Genomic DNA, 23,142 nt, shown 5'->3' with positions numbered 1-23,142 from the left:
TTACCCAGAACTCAAGATAACCTTCACCAGCACTTCACACTAAAGACAGCATCTAGTACTGGTTACTGATTATTGGAGTCCATAGAGGTGGCATGCACAACCGTGGAGTGATATAGGCATGGGAGAAAAGATGGATGAATGTATCACATCAGGGAAGGGAGGGGGTGGTACAGCTACTAATGCTTGAAGTCACTAATAGCTACAGAGTCATGTTATTCTTCTAACAATTAGACTAAGTCTGTAAGTATTTTTGGCCTGCTTTATCCCAAAAAGGATTTAAGGCTGCTTTATTTTTTGAAGTAGCCTTTCAGTTGCTCATAGGTCAATTTCCTGTTTCAAAGAATTTAAAAGATAAGTCATTTTAAAATTATTTTATCTAATAGTAAACTTCTTTTACATGACTGCACATTCTATTTCTTAAGTGATTTGGACAAATGCTTTTGTTAGGCAAGATAGTTTATAAATTGTTGGAGTTTCCTACTGCATAGTATTGTGCTTTTTAAAAACAGGTTGTTTGTGTCTTCCCGCTTTTATTAATCTCTTCTTTTGACTGTATAGAATGTTTTCTTATATTTTCAGTCAATGACGTCTTGTTTTAAATAGTTCATAAAAAATACTTGGGAGTATTCATGTGGAAATGATGATTATTTTCATAATTGTGTCCTTCTTTATAGGATCCAAATCTAAGAAAGAAATGTGACATGTAAAACCATTTCAGAAAGATATCCTCCTATATAAAATTTCAGACATAATTTATTATAATTTTACTTAGCCATATATTATAAAACCCAGATTGATGTAATCAACTTATAAAATCACAAAGAAATAAATGATTCATGCATATGTAAAAGCATACTAAAATCTTAAGATGGTGGAACAAGACTTTCTTGCATTTGTTCCATCACTTGAACAATAATTTGGATAATTATTATGCCAAAATATATCCTCACAAGGTCTAAACAATTCAAATAGTGATTATATCTTCCTGAGTAGCGAGGATTACAGGCATGAGCCATCAGCACCCAACTCTAAGTTGAGTTTTATGTAGAAATTTCTTCTAATCATGCAACCATGGTAGAGAAATGAGTACATATGCCAAATCATGCTTTGCTGCAAATAAATACCGTCTATTAAAAACTAAACAAAATTTAAACTCAATTTATTTTCTACAGTAGCATATCTTCAACTGCAAACAAATTATCTATAGTCCGTAGTTTCAATTCTAACTACACATGAAAAAACACAGAAAAGTTTTTGTGTGTGTGTGTTTTGGTTGTTGTTTTTTTTATTTGCCTTTTTTTTTTTTTTGCTAGTCCTGGGGCTTGGACTTAGGGCCTGAGCACTGCCCCTGGCTTCTTTTTGCTCAAGGCTAGCACTCTACCTCTTGAGCCACAGTACCACTTCCGGCTTTTTCTGTTCATGTGGTGCTGAGGAATTCAACCCAGGGCTTTGTGCATGCTAGGCAAGCACTCTACCACTATGCCACTTTCCCAGCCCACAGAAAAGATTTTTAAAACTTTCAAACCCAGGTTTTACCAAAGGAGATCTTGATGAATACGTTTGGGATGCAGCTCAAGCAATGGTGTGTGTGTGTGTGTGTGTGTGTGTGTGTGTGTGTGTGTGTGTGTGTGTGTGTGTGTATGCATACTAGTCCTGGGGCTTGAATTCAAGGCTGGGGCCAGTCCCTGCACTTCTTTTGCTCAAGGTTAGAACTCTTGAGAACAGCTCTACTTCTGACCTTTTTGGTGATAAGATATTGGAGATAAGAATCCCATAGACTTTCCATGCTGGCTTTGAACCTTGATCCTTAGATCTCAGCCTCCTGATTAGTTAGGATTACAGGCATAAACCACCAGCACCTGACTAAACAAGCTGTCCAAGTGGATCTAACATGGAGCCAAAGCTGAGACTCAGCATGCTGGGCTTCCTACCAAGATGAAACAGTTCTGCCACAAAATCCTGTGGGACTTCACACTCCTCAACCTGAGCTTTTCCAGTAACAAAAGGTGGATGACAAGATTAGCAACCCAGTGAGGGGGACTCAGATAGCATACAAAGAACCTGGATCAGGATACGGGACAGAAAGGCACTTCACTATTGACTATCATCATCTTGGTGGTGTTGGGTAATGCTGCTGCTGCTGCTGCTGCTGCTGCTGCTGCTGCTGCTGGTGATGATAATGACATCACCACCTTTTAACCAGAGGGGCTACATGTGTCTCCATTCCAGAAAGCAGGGACCATAACGTCAACCCAAGCAGAACTTTAAAATCTTTGCCCTCAGGTTCCCTAACCAAGAACAAACCTCTAGAACATATCGCGAAGTCTAGCTCACTTTTGAAGTAATATTTAGATTTCTATAAATAACATGGTAGTTTATACAACATAAAGGAACACACTTACCTGGGATTGAAATGAGTTTTATTAGGAACTTCTCTGTAGTCTATGACCACTTTCTGGTTGTCTCTGTAACTAACCGGGTCATCAGGAATCCTAAATTTGGCCATTTGAATTTCAGAATCACTCAGTTCAGCATGAGAAATTCTCGCATACCCCAACCTGTAGCAAAAGTAAAAATGGTTTATAAAGGTTTTATTACCATATTTTAAAAAATTAATGAGGAGAGGAAGCATCTGGGGTCAATTCCCAGTGTTCCCCCAATCTGGTGAGATATGCAGGTGTGCCAATTTCCTATGTCTCACTTGACTATATCATGACCACAATTAACTTGGTTCATTACACTAAGTGTATATATATATATATATATATATATATACATATATATCTTTTATAATATAGTAAATCCATAAGGAATAGGCACATTGTCTAAATAGATATACTTAGCAACCTTATTTTTCTTTTATAATGAATATTCTTCCTATACAAATTGCTTCCCATGTATTTATGTTTTGAGTTAATAACAGGATTTCTTCAGGATTCTGTGTATGCCTAAATGCTTTCTTACCTTTAAAAACAAAAATACCACATGCATATTTTCAGCCACACTTACAAGGCTTAAATCAAAGATTGTATTTGTCAGGGAAAAAAAATCCATATTCTATTTTGGCTCAGAGCTTTCAGCTCTCCAGGAAATTTGAAACACTTTATAGACATTATCCAAATAGTTCTTATTTTGAAGAGTTCATATGGAAAAAGGAAGAAGCTACAAGCAGCAAAGAGTTTTTGCAGGTGTGCCAATACTGGGGCTTAAACCTAGGGTCTGAGTGCTGTCCCTTAGCTTTTTGCTCAGGGCAGGTGCTCTACCATTTGAGCCACAGCTTACACACTTACCTTATCAGCCCCCGATACATAATGTATTCACACCATCTGTCTCGATCTGTGCTGTCAATATCCTATTGCAGAGCAGAGCAGAGAGTGTTTTAGGTACCCCAAAGCAATGGTTTATCTGAATATTATTTTTAAAAGGTGTGAGCTATAGTGGTAACTATGCCTGTGGGCATGCTATTTTCTCTTCTTGTCTCCTACTGATCTTTTACATTCCAAATTATTTTCTCATTCTATGGCCCTCCATCTTGGAAATAGAAGCCAGGAAGGAACACAGAGATGAAAGTGGGACTAGAGAGGGGAGTCAGACAGCTAAATGGGCTCTTACACTCTAGGCTGCACCCTCCTGCAGCTTTCCAAATTTCATATCCCAAGCAGAACTAAGCACTTCATACCAGTCCCTCCACTCCACACCATAGAGCCACAGTATTTAGTTTCCTATGTCTCTCCTTTCCCTTCTTGAGCACCAAGACTCGAATTCACTTTGGCTGTGTGGTACTTAGCATGAAGCCTGGGGTTCTGCAGGTGCTCGTGCTGTGTTTGTTCAATTCACTCATGGAAATAAATACCTCTGGGGAGTAATCAGAAGCCTTTTTGATGCTGAAAGCTTGAAACCACGGGCATTTCTCATCTAAGCAGGAGAACAGAAACATTTTTTTCTCTACTGTATTGGGAAGATGATAAATATGGAACTTTTTATGCTAATGGGAAAAAATCTCTACTGCCTTCTTTTTAAATATTCTACAAGCAAACATATACCTGACTTTTTTTTACCAGCTCTGATTTTCACCATTAGAATGTAATAAATATACATTTTTGAATCACTAAAATAACATAAAACAACTTATTATTTTTTCTTAGTTTTTTTGGGGGGGAGTGCTGCTCAGTGATAGGTGTATGAGTGCCAATTAATCTTTATTATTTTTATGTCACATGTGCCCTTTTGTATATATGATGGAAGTTAAAAGTCTTAAAAATTTCAGTTAATAATGGCCAAAACATGTTAATGATGAAAAAGGCAAATGTATAAGAGAAGAATTGTTCTGACTTACCTTGGAAAGAGATTTTTTTTTTAATTTAGTCATCCGACTGTATGTATGTACGACAGTTTATTGTTTTATTATATTAGGTTTTTAAGGGATGCTATAAAAATTTTAAGACTGAAGAATTTAAACACTCATTTCTTAAACACAAAAATCTGCTCATCCAAGTACATATGATTAAAATTCCTCTCCACACTAATAAACTCCCTAATAGAGAAAGTACTATCTGAATCCACTGACAATCTTTTTTTTTTTTTTTTGCCAGTCCTGGGCCTTGGACTCAGGGCCTGAGCACTGTCCCTGGCTTCTCTTTGCTCAAGGCTAGCACTCTGCCACTTGAGCCACAGGGCCACTTCTGGCCGTTTTCTATATATGTGGTGCTGGGGAATCAAACCCAGGTCTTCATGTATACGAAGCAAGCACTCTTGCCACTGGGCCATATTCCCAGCCCCTCCACTGACAATCTTAACAGTGCTTTTGAACTGGGTAATAGAAACCAAAAGAGGATTAAGTAAAATTCCAACAAGATTCCTCTTCCCTAATACCATGTACAAACCTCTCTCTCTCTCTCTCACACACACACACATACACACACACACACACACACACACACACACACGAATGCCCTTCCTGTTAAGATGCAATCTTTCCTTAGACTTGACAAAAAAAATTCATCTCCAACAGTCTTTTATACTGTTATCTTGATTCTGTACATAGAACCATACGCACATAATCCAATTGGTCAGGCTAAGGGACTTGGCAGACTTTATCTCATAAGGGATGAAACATCATCCTTTTAATAACCCTAAGGCAATACATACTACTATCTCCACTTCACATGAAGAAACTGAGGCCTAGAAAGGTTGAGTAACTAGCCCCAAGTCATGCAGCTGGTCAATAAGTCACCACCATCTAAGCTAGTATCTATGAGAAACGATGTAGAGACAGAAGTCTAGCACCAAGGTGCCACAGATAGGAATGGAAGCCACACTCCAGTATGCAGCCATAGCAAGAACACCAGCAGATAGTCCAACTGGGCTCCAGTAGAACAGAAAACCACTCAGCCAGACCATAGACTATTAAATATGACTATTTTAAGCCAGTTTTGAGGTTAGTTGTTGCATAATGGTAAATAACTGATATATCCTTGTTTCTGTACAGATTTTTCCTTTGACTCTCTTGAGCTTCCCTCATTTTCTTTCCTGAGATGATCGACCTTCTGTCTCCTTACTACCATCTCCATGATAACAACATTCAGTATGGCTTTATTGGAGTGCTGTGGTGTACATGTCACTGGAGTGCATCCCCCAAAGTGTCATGGGACATTAGCTTGGTCTTCAATGTGGGCCCTTCAAGAGGCCTAATGGAAAGTGATTAGGAGGGAGTGAGTCCCTCTTTCAGAAAGGATTCTTGCTGATCTCACAGAGAGTTACACCTTACTAGAGCACAGTGTTATAAAGGGAAGCTACACCACACCCTTGGCTTGTTTTGTATCTTTTTTTTTTTTTTTTGGCCAGTCCTGGGGCTTGGACTCAGGGCCTGAGCACTGTCCCTGGCTTCTTTTTGCTCAAGGGTAGCACTCTGCCACTTGAGCCACAGCGCCACTTCTGGCCATTTTCTGTATATGTGGTGCTGGGGAATCGAACCCAGGGCCTCATGTATATAAGGCAGGCACTCTTGCCACTAGGCCATATCCCCAGCCCCCCTTGGCTTGTTTTGTATGTGGCTGTTTCCCCTCCTGCTCTTCACCAGGTTGACGCTGTGAGGGGCCTGCCACAGACTGAACAGATAGACCAACTGATCTTAGACTTTTAGCTCCTGGATGTGAGTAAAATAAACTTCTCTTCTTTATAAAGTACCCAGAATCAGATATTCACTATGGCAGACTAATAGAACGGATTCCCTTTGGTCTTCCTTTTGTCCTTCTCTAGCTCTGTATATACTATTATCTATTTCCATGGTCTCAACACTTGCCTATATGCTGGCAACTCCTTGATCCATATTTCTAGTTATGGAAACAGTTTATTTAATCTATTGGAAATCTTATTAAAAGTGTGTTACCTTCACATTACCGTGTTCTGTGAGCTGTATGTAGTCTCTGGAACCAGGTGCTGAAGTGATATAGCCCAGAAATACCACTGGATGGGAACAATTTTTCAGTAGTTTTGAAACAGTGATAGCCTGCAGTTTCCTGTCAAGGTCATCTCTAAAAAAAATGCAAAAATGTACTCTTTGTTATAGTTGTAAGACAAAATTTGTATTAACTCTTAGGTAACTAACTTCCCAAATAATATCTTCAGGGCACACACCCAGAGCAATTCCTATCTGGCCAAATGTCTTAATATTACACAATAAATAAGGCATAGAAAGTTTCATCTGAGTAGGCTGACTACTGACTAAAAACAACATGGTCTTTTGCCACAAATTGGTTGGATTCACGTTCATTTAAATACTATTCTAAATAAAGTGTTTGTCCAACTTTCCATCAGAAGAAATTGAAGCAGTATGATAGTTAAGTAAGTCAGACAAAATAGTTAAGGATACCAGTAAGAAGGAAATTCCTAACATTTACAGAGCACACCAGACTTATATAATCTACACAGCACCTTCAGTTGAGTGTGTATGTGTGCGCATGCGCGTGTGCATGCACACGCACACACAAGCATGCCAGTCCTGGGCCTTAAACTCAGGGCCTGGGCATTGTCCCTGAGCTTTGTGGTACTCAAGGCTAGTTTTCAACCACTTAAGCCCCAATGCTACTTCTTGGCCTTTTTGAGTAGTTTATTGGAGATAAAAGTCTTCAAACTACGACGATCCTCAGATCTCAGCTTCCTAGGTAACTAGGTCTACAGGCGTGAGCCACCAGTGTCCTGCTTGAACATTTTTTTGAAAGCCTCCTTGGCCCTTCTATGTAAACACTGGACATGTTTCTTTTATTACACTAATTACTGTAGACATAAAAAAGATAATTAGGTAGATACATCAAGCTTTTGGGAGACTTACAATCCATTTGGTAGAAAATAGGACATCATATTGGACATGATCCAGCCAAGAAAACTGAAATGCTCCAGATGTTTCCAAGTGAATTCAATATAGGGAATTAGTTACCTAAGTAACTGAAAGCTAAACAGGGATCAGAGAGTCAACCAGAAGCTAGCAACACAAAAATATATATGGACCATCAATAGCACCTGTCTTTTAGCTCACTCTTATTTCTAAAGAGGTAAGCAAGATCTGATAGTGAGTCAGAAATATTTTTTCAGATTTAGATGGGTTTTTGTATGGCTAATGCTCTGTCTTCTTTCAGAACATATGCCTTCACAGGTCAATATTAGTGTGAGAAAAATGGAAGTAACCAAAACAATAAGGTAACAGACACATTGGCTCTGTTTAGGAGACACTTACAGTTAGGCCACTATTGTCTTTCTAATATTCCATAAGTCACTTTGTAGTTCTTTGACCTCTTCTGTCACTAAGGTGGGCAGAGGTTGGGGCTTATTTTGTAGCACATAGAACCTTACGTCTGGTTTAATGTCATAGAATTATAAATTGTATACTTTTAGTTTTGCTTTTACCACATAATAGTGGTATGGTTGCTATTAGTCTGTTTCTGATTATTCTTTGGGATGAAACTTCCTTCATTTCTCCATGTTTCACTGACTTAAAAAACCATCATCAGTCTCTCTTCCCATCCTTTATTACTAGGGAGCAATTTCCTAATTAATTCAGTTGGGAAGAATTAGCTAGACATGGCTTCTCTCAAACCTTTCCCTTTCTCTTTTCCTTGGCATCTATCCATTTCCAAGCAGAGTATTTTCTGTCCCATTCTTTCTACCCACATGAAGATCCTGGCAGGGCAGGTGGGTTTACATGGGCCATGCATTGTTGAGGGATGTGTTAGCATGTCCATAGCATATTGTCCAAATCATTTATGGATTAAAAGTGTTATATTAATTTCTTGATTCCTCAGTAAATAGTGACTCACATCACACAGAGTCACCTAACCACTCTTTGTGACCTTGTGATCAGCTGTAAAATGGGGCTACTGTGGTACTTACTCGTTATAGACTGAAGACTGTATACAGAAATGAATTTGGTGCATCCCCCACACAGAGAAGTACTACACAAGCCGGTAACTATGGGCTCACTCCGCCCCTCACTACCCATCTCTGCCTGCATCTCAAAGACTCCTATGTCTGATTGTTACAACCCAGGAAAAGAGTCATTTGAAGATAAGAAAAGAAGTATATAAGAAGAGTTCTCTCATTAAAAAATGAAGTTATATGTTGATAACATTTCTGAGCATTTATATAATCATTTTAAATTTGCATTATCATCATCATTGTTATTATTATCTTTACGTAGTTGTAATCTTAAGTAAACCAGAATCACCCACTCGTGATTCCCAAAGTGTGTCACAACAAAATCCACCAGTCTGTCTGAGATGTTAACAGTCAGGGTTATGGCTGGTGCGATCTCGCCCTCTGGTGACGGAAGAAGATGATGCTCTGATTTCACAATTGGGTATCTTGACAACACCATAATTCTACAAGGGAATGAGAAGAAACTACATCAACATGGGTCCCACCATGTCCTCCAGCCAGGACAAAGAAAACACATCAGAAACTGTCATGTCACTAAGGCAGAAGTTCCTTAATGGCATCCAAAGTAGCGATGTGGCCAAGACACAGGGCAGTCTGCTCGTCTGCTCATCCGCTCACTGCCCGTCACATTGAGCATGTGTTGCTGCATGGCTCAGCACAGCATCAGGTCTGTTTCAGTAAGTGCTATGGGAGCATAAAAGGGAAGCATTGGGAATATACTGCCAACATCTGCATAACTGGCTCTACTATTCATGGAATAATCACTGTGTGGGAAATTCAACTTTTGCTTTGTGGAATTTCCCCAGATAATTTTTTTTCAGTTATTTTCAATCTGAGGTCAGTTGAATCCAGAATAAATAGTCCATGCATATGGAGGTCAAGTAAGTTTCTGTTTTTTACACTCAGCCCTAAGCTCCCTTAGGACAGCACTAGATAGGCCTGTTTTGTCACCTCAACCAGAAATAACCAGCAACAGGAGACCCACTTTAAAAGTTAAGGTATATGCATGGCCTCAGTGCCTCCCATTTCCCAAGAAGCATGAGTGGACACAGTCCCAGAATGAACATGATCATCTCTACTCTCTATCCCATGCCTGAACCTACTCTTTTTTTTTTTTTTTTTTGACAGTCCTGGGTCTTGGACTAAGGGCCTGAGCACTGTCCCTGGCTTCTTTTTGCTCAAGGCTAGCACTCGGCCACTTGAGCCACAGCCCTACTTCTGGCTTTTTGTGTTTATGTGGTGCTGAGGAATCGAACCCAGGGCTTCATGCATGCTAGGCAAGCACTCTACCAGTAGGCCACATTCCCAGCCCCCTGAGCCTACTCTTTCAAGCCCATGCTCAAGCCTGGTTCCAAGGCATACTCACCCCCAAGTGTGATCCCTTGTGCTCGGGCCAAAGTCTGTATAGAAACCCAGCTTCTCCCCAAGCCACATGGTCAAGTCATTGTTCCCCATGTAGGGCTTAGAAGCATCACTCTCCAAAATGGTTATAAAATCCGCACCTAATTTAAAAGGGGGAAAAGCACACAATTTTTTAAATTTAGAAATCATAACATAAATTACCAAAAAAAAAAAAAGTTGTTGCTGGATTCTGGTGGTTCATGTCTGTAATTCTAGCTACTGAGGAGGCTGAGATCTGAGGATCATGGTTCAAAGCCAGCCCAGACAGCAAAGTCTGTGAGATTCTTATCTCCAATTAATGAGCAGAAAACCAGAAGTGGAGCTATGGCTCAAAGTGATAGAAAACTAGCCTTGAATGAAAGAGCTCAAGGACAGCATCCAGACCCTGAGTCCAAGCCCCATGATAACCAACAAAATAAAATAAAATAAGTGTTGTTGTTTTATTGACATGCTATCTTACTTTGTAGCCCATATGGGTTTCAAACTCATGATCTCCTGCCTCATTTTTCCAAATGCTGGGATTATAGGTATGAATCATCACACCTGGCAAATATTCTTATTTTTTCAATATACTTATTTTTTATTGAATGTGTTAATGTTACTGAGTTTTTGTGCTGCCAAACTATGCCTGACAAATCAAAAAAAGGGATGCTACAATAGACAGTCTCTTTCACCCATCAGTAATCTAGTATAGTAAAACTTATTCATGTGCATTTTGATAATTTTATACTCTTTGAAAGAATTATAACAAGAATTGAAATTTAAACCTGATGTAGTTCTTCAGATTTCCAGTGTAGTATGCCAGTAAATGAACTTTTTCATGTATGTCTTAGTTCATTTCTCAGTCACATAACTCCAAAGAAATAATACTAACATCAGAACCTTAATTAAGTACATAGAATTGAGATATGAAACTGGAAATTTTATTTTATTAACCTTACCTTTTGAACTCAGTTTGAACTCAGGTACTTAGTAGGCAGGTATTTAAGCCATGCCCTCTCTTTATTCTTGTCCTTTTTCCCTTTACTCATAAGCCTCAAACAAAACTCCTTTGTAAGTCACAACAGGGAAGTGGTTCAAATCTGATCTCTAAAGGCAAGTTTCCTGTGTTTAGAATGCAATTAAAACACAGAACACCTTGAGCAAATATTGGGAAGGATTTAAGCATAACTTTTCCACATATTTTAGCATCATCTCTCCAATTTCAAGTAGTATTTCACAAAGACCCAATTTATTCCAAAATTTATTGTTTTTAACAATAGACTGGTGGACAGACAGTAGCATTTTATTCCAAGACAAACAGCTCTTGTAGTGTTGCCATTGGGAGTAAATTGGTTGGCTTCTTTAGACTTTGGCCTGATGTGTTTCAGAGGCTTATAACCAAGATGTAAATAAGGACCAAGGGCCAGAGGAAGCTCTTGTGGCACTGTATTCATAGAAAAACTCAGAAATTTCCCCAAGAACAATGCTCTCACTAAGAACAATGTAGCCCTTATTTATCTTGCTGCAAACTCCATGCAGCAAGAACCAAATTCTCATATATCTGAAAGGATGTTTTACACAAAGAGGAGTATCTTACAGTACAAAACCAAAGTTGGTCCTGGAACTCTTAAAACCAATTTTCTTCACAAATCACCCTTACTTTTGACCATTTTTGGTGGGGAAACATTCAAAATCTATTTTCCAACAGCATCAGCAGGTACAAAAATGAGGCATGCTCAGCTCAATAGTGATTAGCACCTTGGGGTGGTGTGTCCCCTGGAATGATGCCCACTTAACAAGGTTAAGAGGTAAGCCCAGTATTGGGAATACTTACAATTCCAGAAGGAAAGGCACAACTTCACAAGAAACTAAAGTTAGATGAAGTATGGAAGAGATAAAAAGGGAGATGATAGCTTCCATTTATCTCTTTGACCCCCCATGAAGTCTTCTCAGGCCTTACCTGAAAGCCTTAGAGTTGATGTATTGGTGGGACCAGTTAGATCTTTGTGACACCTTTCATTGCTTCATTATATCCTCTTTTGTGCATGGGACAATATTGAATAGATGGAAGGAAGGATGATCTAATGGTTTCATCAGGAAGAAGTACCCAGCCTCTGTGGGAGGGGGGAGTTACCCCCCATTTGAATGAGGACAAAGACTACACCCCATGTAATGTCTGTTCCATACTTTTGTTTAATCCAGACATTTTCTGGTCCTAACAGTAGGACCAGCTACCAGCAGGAGCAGCTCCAACAAGGGCCTGACGTCTCCTGCAGATACCCAGCAGGAAGTGTTCTTCAGAAGTAACTGAATTAATTACTCTCAAAGACAGATGTGGTTCCAGAATCTCAGTCCTGCATCAGCCCACCAATCAAAGCCTCCAAAGTGTATAATCTGCTAATCCTTCCTCTCGTGACTTATGGTCTTGCTTAGAACTAATTCCAGAAAGACTTACCTGTCTCATTGAGCAGCTGAGCTGATCTTTCTAGACTACACCAGCCTTCATTGTCATATCCAAATCTGAAAGGCCAGATAGCCGCAGAGAACTCCTTGCCTGGTGCCTGAGGAATTGTTTTCATGGAAATTTAGGAGAATAGTGAACAATGACCCTTCCAGAGAATTAGCTTTTCTGCCTCTCTACTAAAATTCTTATTTCAGCAAAAGAATTACTTCATCCATTCATCTGCATTTAATTCACTAAAATAATCAATTACTATAGGATCATAATACATTTTCTGTGGATTTTAGAGCTTAAAAAGTACAGAGGAATGTTTGGAAAATGAATATTTATAATAAGTTGTGCTTTTAATACCAAAAAAGTTAGTAACAACCTGGATGTCCATCAACAAGAAAAAAAAAGAATTAACAAAGGATGGCACATACAATAGAATACTACACAACCCTAATAAATGAAATTCATCCACGTGAATAAATCACACAGAGATGATTATAGTAAAAAAAAAAAAAGCAAGTTGCAAAATATATGTTGGATGTCATTTAGAAGAAGTTAAAAATATGGAAACAAAAATATTTTCCAGGGAATCTTACATAGTAACAATGTAAAGGAAAGCATGAAAATTATCATTTTTAAACAAGGCTATACTAAGAATGGTTACCCTTGCAGGGTATATGCAGAGGGACATAGTGAGGCCTTTGCCATATTTACCCAATGTGGCATTACTTACCATACTGGCAAGACCAAGGCCCATAAGCTCACACACCCCCACGCAGCTCATCATTTGGGTCTATAAGCTAGTCAGAGATTGCACTGCCCAATCCTAAACACACTCTCAAAATGAATCTCTACTAATGACTACTCAAAAAACCAACTCAAACTGGACTGTACAGTTTCAGGCTAGGAGAAGGAAATAGTAACATCTTTGCATTAAAAAAAATTCTTCCAGAGTTTTATCATTATACAAGAAGGATTATGGAGTTTAGTCAATGTCATAAACAGAGAATGGAACCATCAGCAGATTGCCAGCGATCCAATTATAGCCATCAAGCTATTCTTTCTCACACAACTATCTATCTGTAATTAATTTGGGATTTTATCACTTTAAATCCTGTTATTCTCTATTTTCCTCGCCATAGGAAGTGGCATCTCCCATACAAGCTAGAAGCATAAATTCCATCCCTTTCCTGACTCAGCAACATCCAACCCACTCATCTGTCCTATTAGCTCTACTTTCACAATAGAGTTTGAACCCTTCCACTTCCTCTCCAACTCCACTGGCTCCACACAGTCAAAACTCACCATCCTCTTCTCCCTTGAGCCACTGAAAATAACAGAATTTCCTTCCTCCACTCCCATTCCCTTTCAGTGTTGCCCTATAAGCCAGTGTTCCTACTGCAGCCAAATGGATCATCATTTTCTCTACTTTCCTATTTGAGACATTTCCCTTTGGCTTCCACTGTAAGTATACGTGAACTGAGAGCTCTTCACTGTGGTCTGTGAGGCCCTGTATGATGCAGCCTTCCTCACTCTCTTCAATTTCATCTTCCACCACTCCACCAGACTCCAACCATGCCAGTCACTCTGATGCATCTCAAACATCAAATGCTTCTCCATTCATTCCTCATTCATGAGTCCTCTGGTTCCTCGCTGTCTGAACTACTGGCCTTGTTCTCTCATTTGAAATATCACCTCCTCAGAGTGGCCTTCACTAACTACCTCATCACCTTCCACCTCATAATCCTATTTTTTACAGTCTTTCTTTATTTGTGCCTCTGAATACTATCTATTGCTACTAGAATACAAACTCCTGGGCAGCAAGGATCTTGTATCTCTGGTATGGACATGTACCAAAAGACATCTGGTAAACATTTGTCACATGAATGAATGAATGAATGAATGAATGAATGAATCAGTGTCACAGTCACTTCAACGCCTTTCTAAAACAGTTCCTGGCTGATATGACATCACTAACTCTCTTCTAATGGACATGATGAAGAAACAGCGAAATACGTACTGAGTCCTGAATACATGCCACACCCTCAATAACTACAGAGATGAACAAGAGGAGCCATTTAACTTTGGTGGTACCATTTCTTATTAAATAGATAATAATAGGCCATCAGTGCATGATCTCTTTCTTGGGCTCTTTAATAGTTGTTATTACAAAATCAGATGGGATCCACGGTCCTAGAAGTCATTCAGTCTAGGTCTAGGATTCAACCAGAAGAGCGAGGTATAAAAATACATCTCTGTGTATGTGTGTGCCATTAAATTCCATTTTCAAATATTTCAATTACTTACCCTTTTGCCTAATTTCTTCTCATAGGCTTCATGCCGAAGTCCTAATCCCAATAACCCCACACCAACAAGCAGCCACAAAACTAAACAGAAAGAAGATAGATGTAAAAGAAAGTAAGTTTGTTTCCCAGAATTATTGAATCTAATGAGTTTGTCTATAAATGTCTAATTGGTAAGTTAATTATCATGGTTCACCTGCATACATACCTCATACTTTAAACTCAGATTTCAAAAAAAAATTCCTTGAACATGTTCTGAGAGCCTTACACTTAAAGTAAAACTAAATTCTAAAACATAAAACAAATCTCCATGATCAAGAAAAAAAGTCTTGTGAATAAAGTGCATAAATTCCACATTTTGGAAATTTAAGAGTCAGAATATAAGGTATGGAACTACAAGATTATAATCCTAGCTACTGAAGATGACAAAGTCACAAGTTTAAAAGTAGTGTGGGCTATATAGTGAGATCCTTTCTAATATTAATTTGGCGTCAGCACTAGGGTTTGAACTCAGGGTCTCAGGCTTGCTTGACAGGCACTCTTACCATGAACCACACCTCTATCCCCTTTTCCAATGGACATTTTTCAGATAAGGCTTTGCTTTCTTCCTGGTCATGTACCTGTGCCATAATCCACCGATTTTAGGCTTCCTGTAGTAGCTAGTAATGAGGTGCGTGCCACACCTAGCTCTTAGTTGAGAAAAGGCTATACTTACAAAGTTTCATGTATTTTTCACTCTTCCTGAAAAGCACTTTAGAACTACTTTTTGTTTGAAGAAGTAAGTCAAGGTTTTTCTTAGGACCAAATATCATACTCAGCCCAATAATTAGCATCATGGTCCCTGTTTAAAAGAGAAAGTGAGAAGGTATTATAGTTTAATCCAAAAATTCTTCCAGTGGTAAATTTCAGGAGTCAGGATTTCTTTTCAGTTGAACACACTGTGGCAATTCAATTGTTGAATTACTCGGCCCCTAAGCAATTACTCTAGTAGTGCTTTGGCGAACAGGGACATACATAAGAAATGAGGGAGGGATCTAGGAGAGACCACTTTAGAAATTCTACCCAGCCTTTTTCTGGTGAGGAATGGCCTCCAATTTCCTATTTCCTGGTTGCTTGGATGCTGATGGCATTTGAGAGAAAGGAACAACAGAGCACAAGAGAAAAGAACCTTCTAGACTGCCATAGAGACTCAACCTTTGCCACTGAAGAGTCCACACATGCACCAAGCTGAGGACCACAATGGTACACAAGTTGTATCGCTATGGCGATGAGGGTACCTTAAGATATAGCTCTCTGGGTACAGGGTCCTAAGCAGAAGATACAGTCCAGAAATGCCCATTGGCCAGCTAAGAAAGTTGAGTTAAATTTGGATTCACTAGAAAGTAGCATGCATATAGTGTGCATATTTTTAAATCATGCATAATAAAATATAAGAAATATGACTGTCAATCAAGTCATAATGTAATCAAATTGAAATGTAAGTCAAAATTGATATATACAGCCCTGTGGTGATAGCTCACACCTGTCAATCCAGCTGCTCAGGATGCTGAGAGCTGAAGATCTTGCATTGAAACTAAACTAGGCATCTTCTATCTTCAATTAACCAGCAAAATGCCAACAGGAGGCATGGTTCAAGTGGTAAAGCACCAGCAGTGAGTGAAAAAGTTGAGCAAAAGTGCAAGGCCCTCAGTTCAAGTCCCAGTATCAGCACTGAAATAAAGTTATGTCCAAGTTTCCAGGAAATAGCAAGCAAAACTTAGAAAATAAATTGTTCTTATCTGCTTATTACTGATTTTTATTTGTTTGCTTATTTTGGTTTTTTTTTTTGCCAGTCCTGGGGCTTGAAGCAGGGCCTGAGCATTGTCCCTGCCTTCTTTTTGCTCAAGACTAGCACTCTACCTCTTAAGCTACAGTGCCTTCTAGCTTTTTCTATATATGTGGTGCTAAGGAATCGAACCCAGGTCTTCATGTACATGAGGCAAGAACTCTACCACTGGGCCATATTCCAAGCCCCAGTACTGATTTTTAATTCAGTTGAATTAACAGCTGCTTTGAATATTACAACATTTTTTGGTCTTTGTGACATCATCAACAGAACATCACTCTAACTGTTTCTATGAAACAGTAAGACTGCATGCTTCCTACAGTTCTGCATGTGGCCAGGAGGAACTCAAAGCTCCTCAGCCCTGGCATTCTAAAGACACAAATTCACACATGGAACAGCTCTTACTTTCATTCATTTTCTTCACCTGGTAGGCCCTTAAGCAAGCTGGAGTAAGAATAAAGCAGGACACAGGACAGGATAGTAGAATAGAACAGAGTACAGCCACCTGAAAGAAAGCAGAGGAAAAGCCAACGTTTGCAAAGCAAGCTATCACAGAGGAAACGCTCACGTTGGACAGGAGCTTAGGCTCTGACCAGAAAGCTTAAATCCTGGGAAGTTGTTTCTAAAATATCACATGTGATTTAAAGATAACATCTTCCAAAGCAGCCTGTCCTGACAGATGTCTAGCTTGTGGGGTATGAGAGAAACAATGAACAGGGTAACTAATGTGTGGTAGGAACCCCAAAGAGGGGTGCAGTGGAGCACTCGTAAGTGCCACACATGCCCTACTAGTCATTCATTCCACAGAAACCTATGGATTATTTCCAAGGGCAGGGCACCAGGACCTGGGCCAGGAATACAGACAATGAATGACCATTTTAAACAAATAAATAAGCAAATGGAATATTTAATGCATAAACAAGGACTGAATGTTCTTTTTAATTTCTTTTTTTTAATTTGACTTTATTGTGAAGGTGATATACAGAGGGTTTACAGTTGTATATGTAATGGAGTGAATACATTTCTTATCAAGCTTGTTACCTTCTCCCTCATGTTATTTTAGCGTGTCATCTCATTTTTTAGGATGCTACTGAGGAAGTATGTGATGAATAGTACTTAAACTTCAAAAGTTATGGACAGCATTTAATTTGCATATACCTGACATACATTTGTAATTCCATTATGGTCAAAAGATTATTTTTTAAATATTAAACTGAGGAAAGTTTATGACATTTTTAATTTTAGTGACTGTATACCCAATGAAGTGAAAAAATGTATATAATTCTTTGATTTGGGAATTTTTTGTTCATGTTAAGATCATATCATAAACTTCATTTGTAAAAATATGGTAAATATAAGTCACTGATGAAATTAACATCCCTTATATGTATTTATTTTTGTGTGTGTGCTGGTCCTGGGCTTGATTTCAGTACCTGGGCATTGTCCCTAAGCTTTCTGCTCAAGGCTAGTCTAGTCTCTAGCACTTGAGCCACAGTTCCTCTTCGAGCCTTTTGTGGTTAACTGGAGATAAGAGTTTCACAGACTATTCTGCCCAGGCTGGCTTTAAACCATAATCCTCAGTTACAAGTTTCCTGAGTAGCTAGGGTGACAGGCATGAGCCACCACCACCCAGCTTTCTTCTCTTTAAGTAGCTGTACAAAGGAATTCCCATTCAACAAGTCAGGTTATAAGTACAGTGTGTCTTTTTTTTTTTTTTTTGGCCAGTCCTGGGCCTTGGACTCAGGGCCTGAGCACTGTCCCTGGCTTCTTCCCGCTCAAGGCTAGCACTCTGCCACTTGAGCCACAGCGCCGCTTCTGGCCGTTTTCTGTATATGTGGTGCTGGGGAATCGAACCTAGGGCCTCGTGTATCCGAGGCAGGCACTCTTGCCACTAGGCTATATCCCCAGCCCCCATACAGTGTGTCTTGATCAACGTCCCCCATTCCAACATTGTCCCCATCCCTATGTGTATTTATGATCCTATATTGAAGAGTCAACACAGGTGTCAAAATCATACCACTTCCTAACATATGTGTTACCCAGTTTATGCTTTATTCCTCATTAACGCTTAAAATTTTTCATAACTAATTCATTTAAAGGCCTTCAGAGTGGCAAACATTACTGTAATGCACTGATGAATTCAATTTGTTTTAAATGATCATTCAGACATCCTTCCAGGTTTTATGTCTTTACCAAGATGACCCTGTTGGTTTCTACTAGTGCTAAATACTGTGGCCATTTCTCAGGAATATTTTTGATCCATTTCTTCAACCCAGACCTTTGAAATGTACTCACCTAGAAGCACGTCAGATCTTTCTCTAGCGTAGACACCTCCTGGGACAAACTTAAAGGCTGTGCACCAGGCACAGAAAAGGGTTTCTAGGCAATACACTAACATGGCAACAGTCATCATTTCCCCAGGGCTTGTCCCTGAGCTAATCAGGTGTCCCAGCACTTGAGGCCACACAGACCCAATGAAGATGGCCAATACACAGCCGGACACCGCTGCTGCCCATGTGCGCAGGTAAAGGAGACCCGCAGCCGAAGCAGCTCCTGTTGATGAGGGGGAAAAAAGAAAGAAAGAATGAATGAATGAATGAATGAGAGAGAGAGGAAAACAGTAGCTCATAGAATGACCAAGGTATAGCCATTTAGAACCAAAAGGGACCTTGGCAGTATCTGATTCAAACTGCAGGTACCTGAGAAAACCAAAGTCTACCTAGGTTAGTGTGATTTGCTCAGCATCACCAGGCCAGTCATGGGCCCAACTGGAAAGCAGAATATAGTAAAACTCAGGCCAATGCTAATTTTACAGGAAGGGAAGGGAGGGAAGGGCACGGGAATGGGGGGGGCGGGGGCAGGGAAGGGAAAAGGGTTTTCAGATGTGCAATGTTACAGTTGCAGCAGCAATTTAAAAAATGGAAATTAATCTGCAATACCAAATGTATATTTATTCAATGTAACCAACCAGATGGTAGCCAGTAGGAAACATGTAGTCAGTGCGACTTCTAGAATGTCCTGTGAAGGCATTTTCTCAAGTAATTTTTGGCCATCTAAATGCTGCATCTTGTCCTGTAATACACACACTGACTCTCCCAACTGTATAGCCCCGAAAGAGAACATGACAGATAGTTCCAGTGGGGACTGGGGATATGGCCTAGTGGCAAGAGTGCTTGTCTTGTATACATGAGGCCCTGGGTTCGATTCCCCAGCACCACCTATACAGAAGACTGCCAGAAGTGGTGCTGTGGCTCAAGTGGCAGAGTGCTAGCCTTGAGCAAAAAGAAGCCAGGGACAGTGCTCAGGCCCTGAGTTCAAGGCCCAGGATTGGCCAAAAAAAAAGCAGATAGCAACTCCGTAGTCAGTTCTTTTCCTTTTGTTTCCTTTGTCCTTCTTTCCTTTTTTTTTGTGTGTGTGTGTGTGTTTTTTTTTGGGGGGGGGGTACTAGTGGTACTAGGTTTGAACTCAAACCCCGAGTTCTGTCCCTTACCTTTTTGCCTAAGAGAGGAGGGGGAACCTCTACCACTTCTCTACCACTTCCGGCTTTTTGCTGGTTGAGTCTCACAAACTTTCCTGCCTGGGCTGGATTCAAACCTCAATCTTCAGATCTCAGCCTCCTGAATAACTAGGATTACAGATGATAGCTACCAATATCTGTTCTTTTTTTTTTTTTTTTTTTTTTTTTTTGCCAGTCCTGGGGCTTGCACTTAGGATCTGAGCACTGTCCCTGGCTTCTTTTCTACTCAAGGCTAGCACTCCTCTACTTGAGCCACAGCACCACTTCTAGTCATTTTCTATATATGTGTGCTGGGGAATTGAACCCAGGGCTTCATGTATATGAGGCAAGTACTCTTGCCACTAGGCAATATCCCCAACCCCCTGTTCATTTCTTAATCAACAGCCTGCTAGGTGTTGGGACGATGCAATCTGCGCCTTTCTTTTTTTTTTTTTTTTTTTTTTTTTTTTGGCCAGTCCTAGAGCTTGGACTCAGGGCCTGAGCACTGTCCCTGGCTTCTTTTTGCTCAAGGCTAGCACTCTGCCACTTGAGCCATAGCACCACTTCTGGCTGTTTTCTATATGTGTGGTGCTGGGGAATCGAACCAAGGGCTTCATGTGTACGAGGCAGTCTTGCCACTAGGCCATATTCCCAGCCCTGCGCCTTTCTTTATCAGTAAATCTCTTCCACATCTTTAGTTACTTACTCAAATGGCTTCAAGTTATTACTTCAAGTTATTACTTTCTTGGAAAGTGAATACAGTCATTTCTATCTCCAGAAAACCTGGGGAAGTGTCCACACCCCTTTTTTTTTTTTGCCAGTCCTGGGGCTTGGATTCAGCCTGAGCACTGTCCCTGGCTTCTTTTTGCTCAAGGCTAGCACTCTGCCACTTGAGCCACAGTGCCACTTCTGGCCATTTTCTGTATATGTGGTGCTGGGGAATTGAACCCAGGGCTTCATATCTACGAGGCAAGCACTCTTGCCACTAGGCCATATTCCCAGCCCATGTGTCCACACCTTTGAAACTGCCAAAATCATTTCTTTCTAAACTTCATTATCAAATCGATGAAATGGCTCTCGCTGATTATTAGTGAAGTTGAATTTTCCAGGCTTAGTGACTTATGATGATTATTTCTTTTAAATAAATGAATTCTAATTTGCTATTCTAATCTCAGACTGCTAAATGGTTTTCTTTGCTTTACTATAAAGAATTAGTGAGGGAAAATAAAACGTCTCATTAAATTTCTCTTGGCTATCATTGCTTTCATTTTTAGACTTAGTTTCTATTTAAAAATAAGTTCCATAATTTTATGCTAAAATTATATTTTAAGCAAGTGATATATTCCAAAGATATCTTTATTTTTGGTTGTGGGGCTTGATCAGGGCTTAGGTTCCTGAGCTTTTTTGATCAAGGCTGTTGTTCTACCCCTTTTGAGCCATACCTTTGCTTCTAGATTTTCAGTGGTTAATTGGAGATAAGCCTCACAGACTTTCCTGCCCAGGCTGGCTTCAAATAAGAATCTTCAGATCTCAGCCTCCTGAGTAGCTAGGAATATAGGTGTGAGTCACCAGTGCCCTGCTCCAAGGATAATATTTTTTAATGTTACAAAAGAGATTTTTCTAACTCTTGCCACTCACTAAGTCTCTTTAGAAAAGGAAAGCTGAGTCTTCCTGAGTCTTCCTGGGGATTTTCTGTGCATACAAAGAAATATACATGCTTATACATTTTTTTCCACTTTTAAAGGGAGAGGGAATTGGGAGCTGGTGACTCACCCTGTAATCTTAACTATTCAGGAGCCTGAGAGCTAAATATCTTGGTTTGAAAACAGCCCACACAGAAATGTCTGTAAGAGTCTTATCTCCAATTGACCAGCAAAAAGCCAGAAATGGAGGTATGGCTCAAGTGGTAGAGCACCAGCTTGAGTGAAAAAGCCATGTAATTGAGACCCTGAGTTCAAGCCCTAGTCCTGACCAAAAATAAAAGGCAAGAGGAAGAAATGGAGGGGCATAATTCTGTCACAGGAAAATAATACCAGGTGTTCTCATGTTTACAAAGACTAATAGAATGGAAAGGGCTAATCTGAAAGATGACTGCCCTCTCCAGCATTTCTAAAGGGTGTAATTGGGAAGAAATGGTTTGAGTCTTCACAAAAACATGGATCCCAGAAATGGATGAGTAGGGAGCAAAATTGTCACATGTAACAGGCAAAGGAAAAATGAAGCATCATAACAAAATTAAAAACAGGACACTTCTTAGAAACAAAGAAGCTAGGAATCTCGAGAAGGGAAAGAATCCTAGCAACTGCTATGTGAGCAGTCTGTGGTTTTTTATAGGTGTATCCCCTTCCAGTGTAGGTGCACGCGCATGCAAATAAACTGGATGGTCAAGCTCAATGATGGCTCATCTGCAGGTGAATGCCACTTACCTGTAATCCACCAGATCAAACTAGCATCATGAAACCATGAACACACCGAAAGTGTCAATCCACCAGCCAAGCACAGCAGAACTGCACCTCTGTAGAAATAAGATAAAATTCAGAAAACATACTGTAGGATACTTGATATGTTACTCTCTCATTATTCCAAATAGTAAATAGAAAGTATATTTCCTACCTCTAGGTATAGCCTAGAGAAAGTCTGAATATAAAATAGCCAATGAGATCATGAAATCCCATGGGAAGCCAATCAATATTATGAAACATTTAACTCATAAAGCTGGCATGGTGGGGTGGGAATACGGCTTAGTGGTAGAGTGCTTTGCTTTGCATGCATGAAGCCCTGGGTTCGATTCCTCAGCACCACATAAACAGAAAAGCCAGAAGTGGTGGTGTGGCTCAAGAGGTAGAGTGTTACCCTTGAGCAAAAATAAAGCCAGGGACAATGCGCAGGCCCTGAGTCCCAAGCCCCAGGACTGGCAAAAAAAAAAAAAAAAAAAAAACTGTCATGACATCTGCAGTCTCTCATGGTCACGGAAAAAGTAACAACTGAATTCTGTCAGATCCTTAAATTTTTTTTTTGCCAGTCCTGGGGCTTGAACTCAGGGCCTGAGCACTATTCCTGGCTTCTTTGTGCTAAAGGCTAGCATTCTGTCACCTGAGCCAAAATCTCAATCAATAGTTTCCATATAGTTTGTCATTTTCTACCTCAGTATTCCTTTGGGTTAGTCTCCTTCTTCCTGAGACCAGTGTCAGTTTGATCAGTAATTGACATTGTGTTTTTTTTAAATACTACAATGTCTTCATTTTGCTATGTT

At 39.8% G+C, this 23,142-nt stretch overlaps 1 protein-coding gene and 1 long non-coding RNA gene across 3 annotated transcripts in view; one reads left to right on the top strand and one right to left on the bottom strand.

Moving 5' to 3' along the window:
• Positions 1-593: 593 nt before the first annotated feature.
• Positions 594-23,142, bottom strand: part of Cwh43 (cell wall biogenesis 43 C-terminal homolog) — a 34,943-nt gene continuing 12,394 nt past the window's right edge. Inside the window, exons 6-16 of one of the 2 annotated variants that reach the window (XM_048364420.1) lie at positions 22,316-22,404; positions 18,689-18,946; positions 15,284-15,409; positions 14,573-14,652; positions 12,269-12,374; positions 9,797-9,932; positions 8,724-8,873; positions 6,389-6,533; positions 3,291-3,352; positions 2,403-2,558; positions 594-683 (exon numbers count right to left, since the gene is read on the bottom strand). In XM_048364420.1, the coding sequence (XP_048220377.1) occupies positions 605-683; positions 2,403-2,558; positions 3,291-3,352; positions 6,389-6,533; positions 8,724-8,873; positions 9,797-9,932; positions 12,269-12,374; positions 14,573-14,652; positions 15,284-15,409; positions 18,689-18,946; positions 22,316-22,404 (1,387 nt within the window). In that variant the 3' untranslated portion in view covers positions 594-604. Of the gene's footprint in view, positions 684-2,402; positions 2,559-3,290; positions 3,353-6,388; positions 6,534-7,902; positions 8,627-8,723; positions 8,874-9,796; positions 9,933-12,268; positions 12,375-14,572; positions 14,653-15,283; positions 15,410-18,688; positions 18,947-22,315; positions 22,405-23,142 lie in introns of those variants that run through there. The other variant, XR_007213565.1, reaches the window with a different exon arrangement.
• Positions 13,545-21,784, top strand: LOC125364748. Its single transcript, XR_007213566.1, has 3 exons — positions 13,545-14,355; positions 18,027-18,041; positions 21,774-21,784. It is a non-coding gene; the product is annotated as an uncharacterized LOC125364748 (long non-coding RNA).

This window comes from Perognathus longimembris, chromosome 16 (assembly GCF_023159225.1).
Source record: "Perognathus longimembris pacificus isolate PPM17 chromosome 16, ASM2315922v1, whole genome shotgun sequence".
NCBI classification, from domain to species: Eukaryota; Metazoa; Chordata; class Mammalia; order Rodentia; family Heteromyidae; genus Perognathus; species Perognathus longimembris.
Note: the sequence above shows the minus strand (reverse complement) of the source record. Positions and strands in the feature narration are given on the sequence as shown.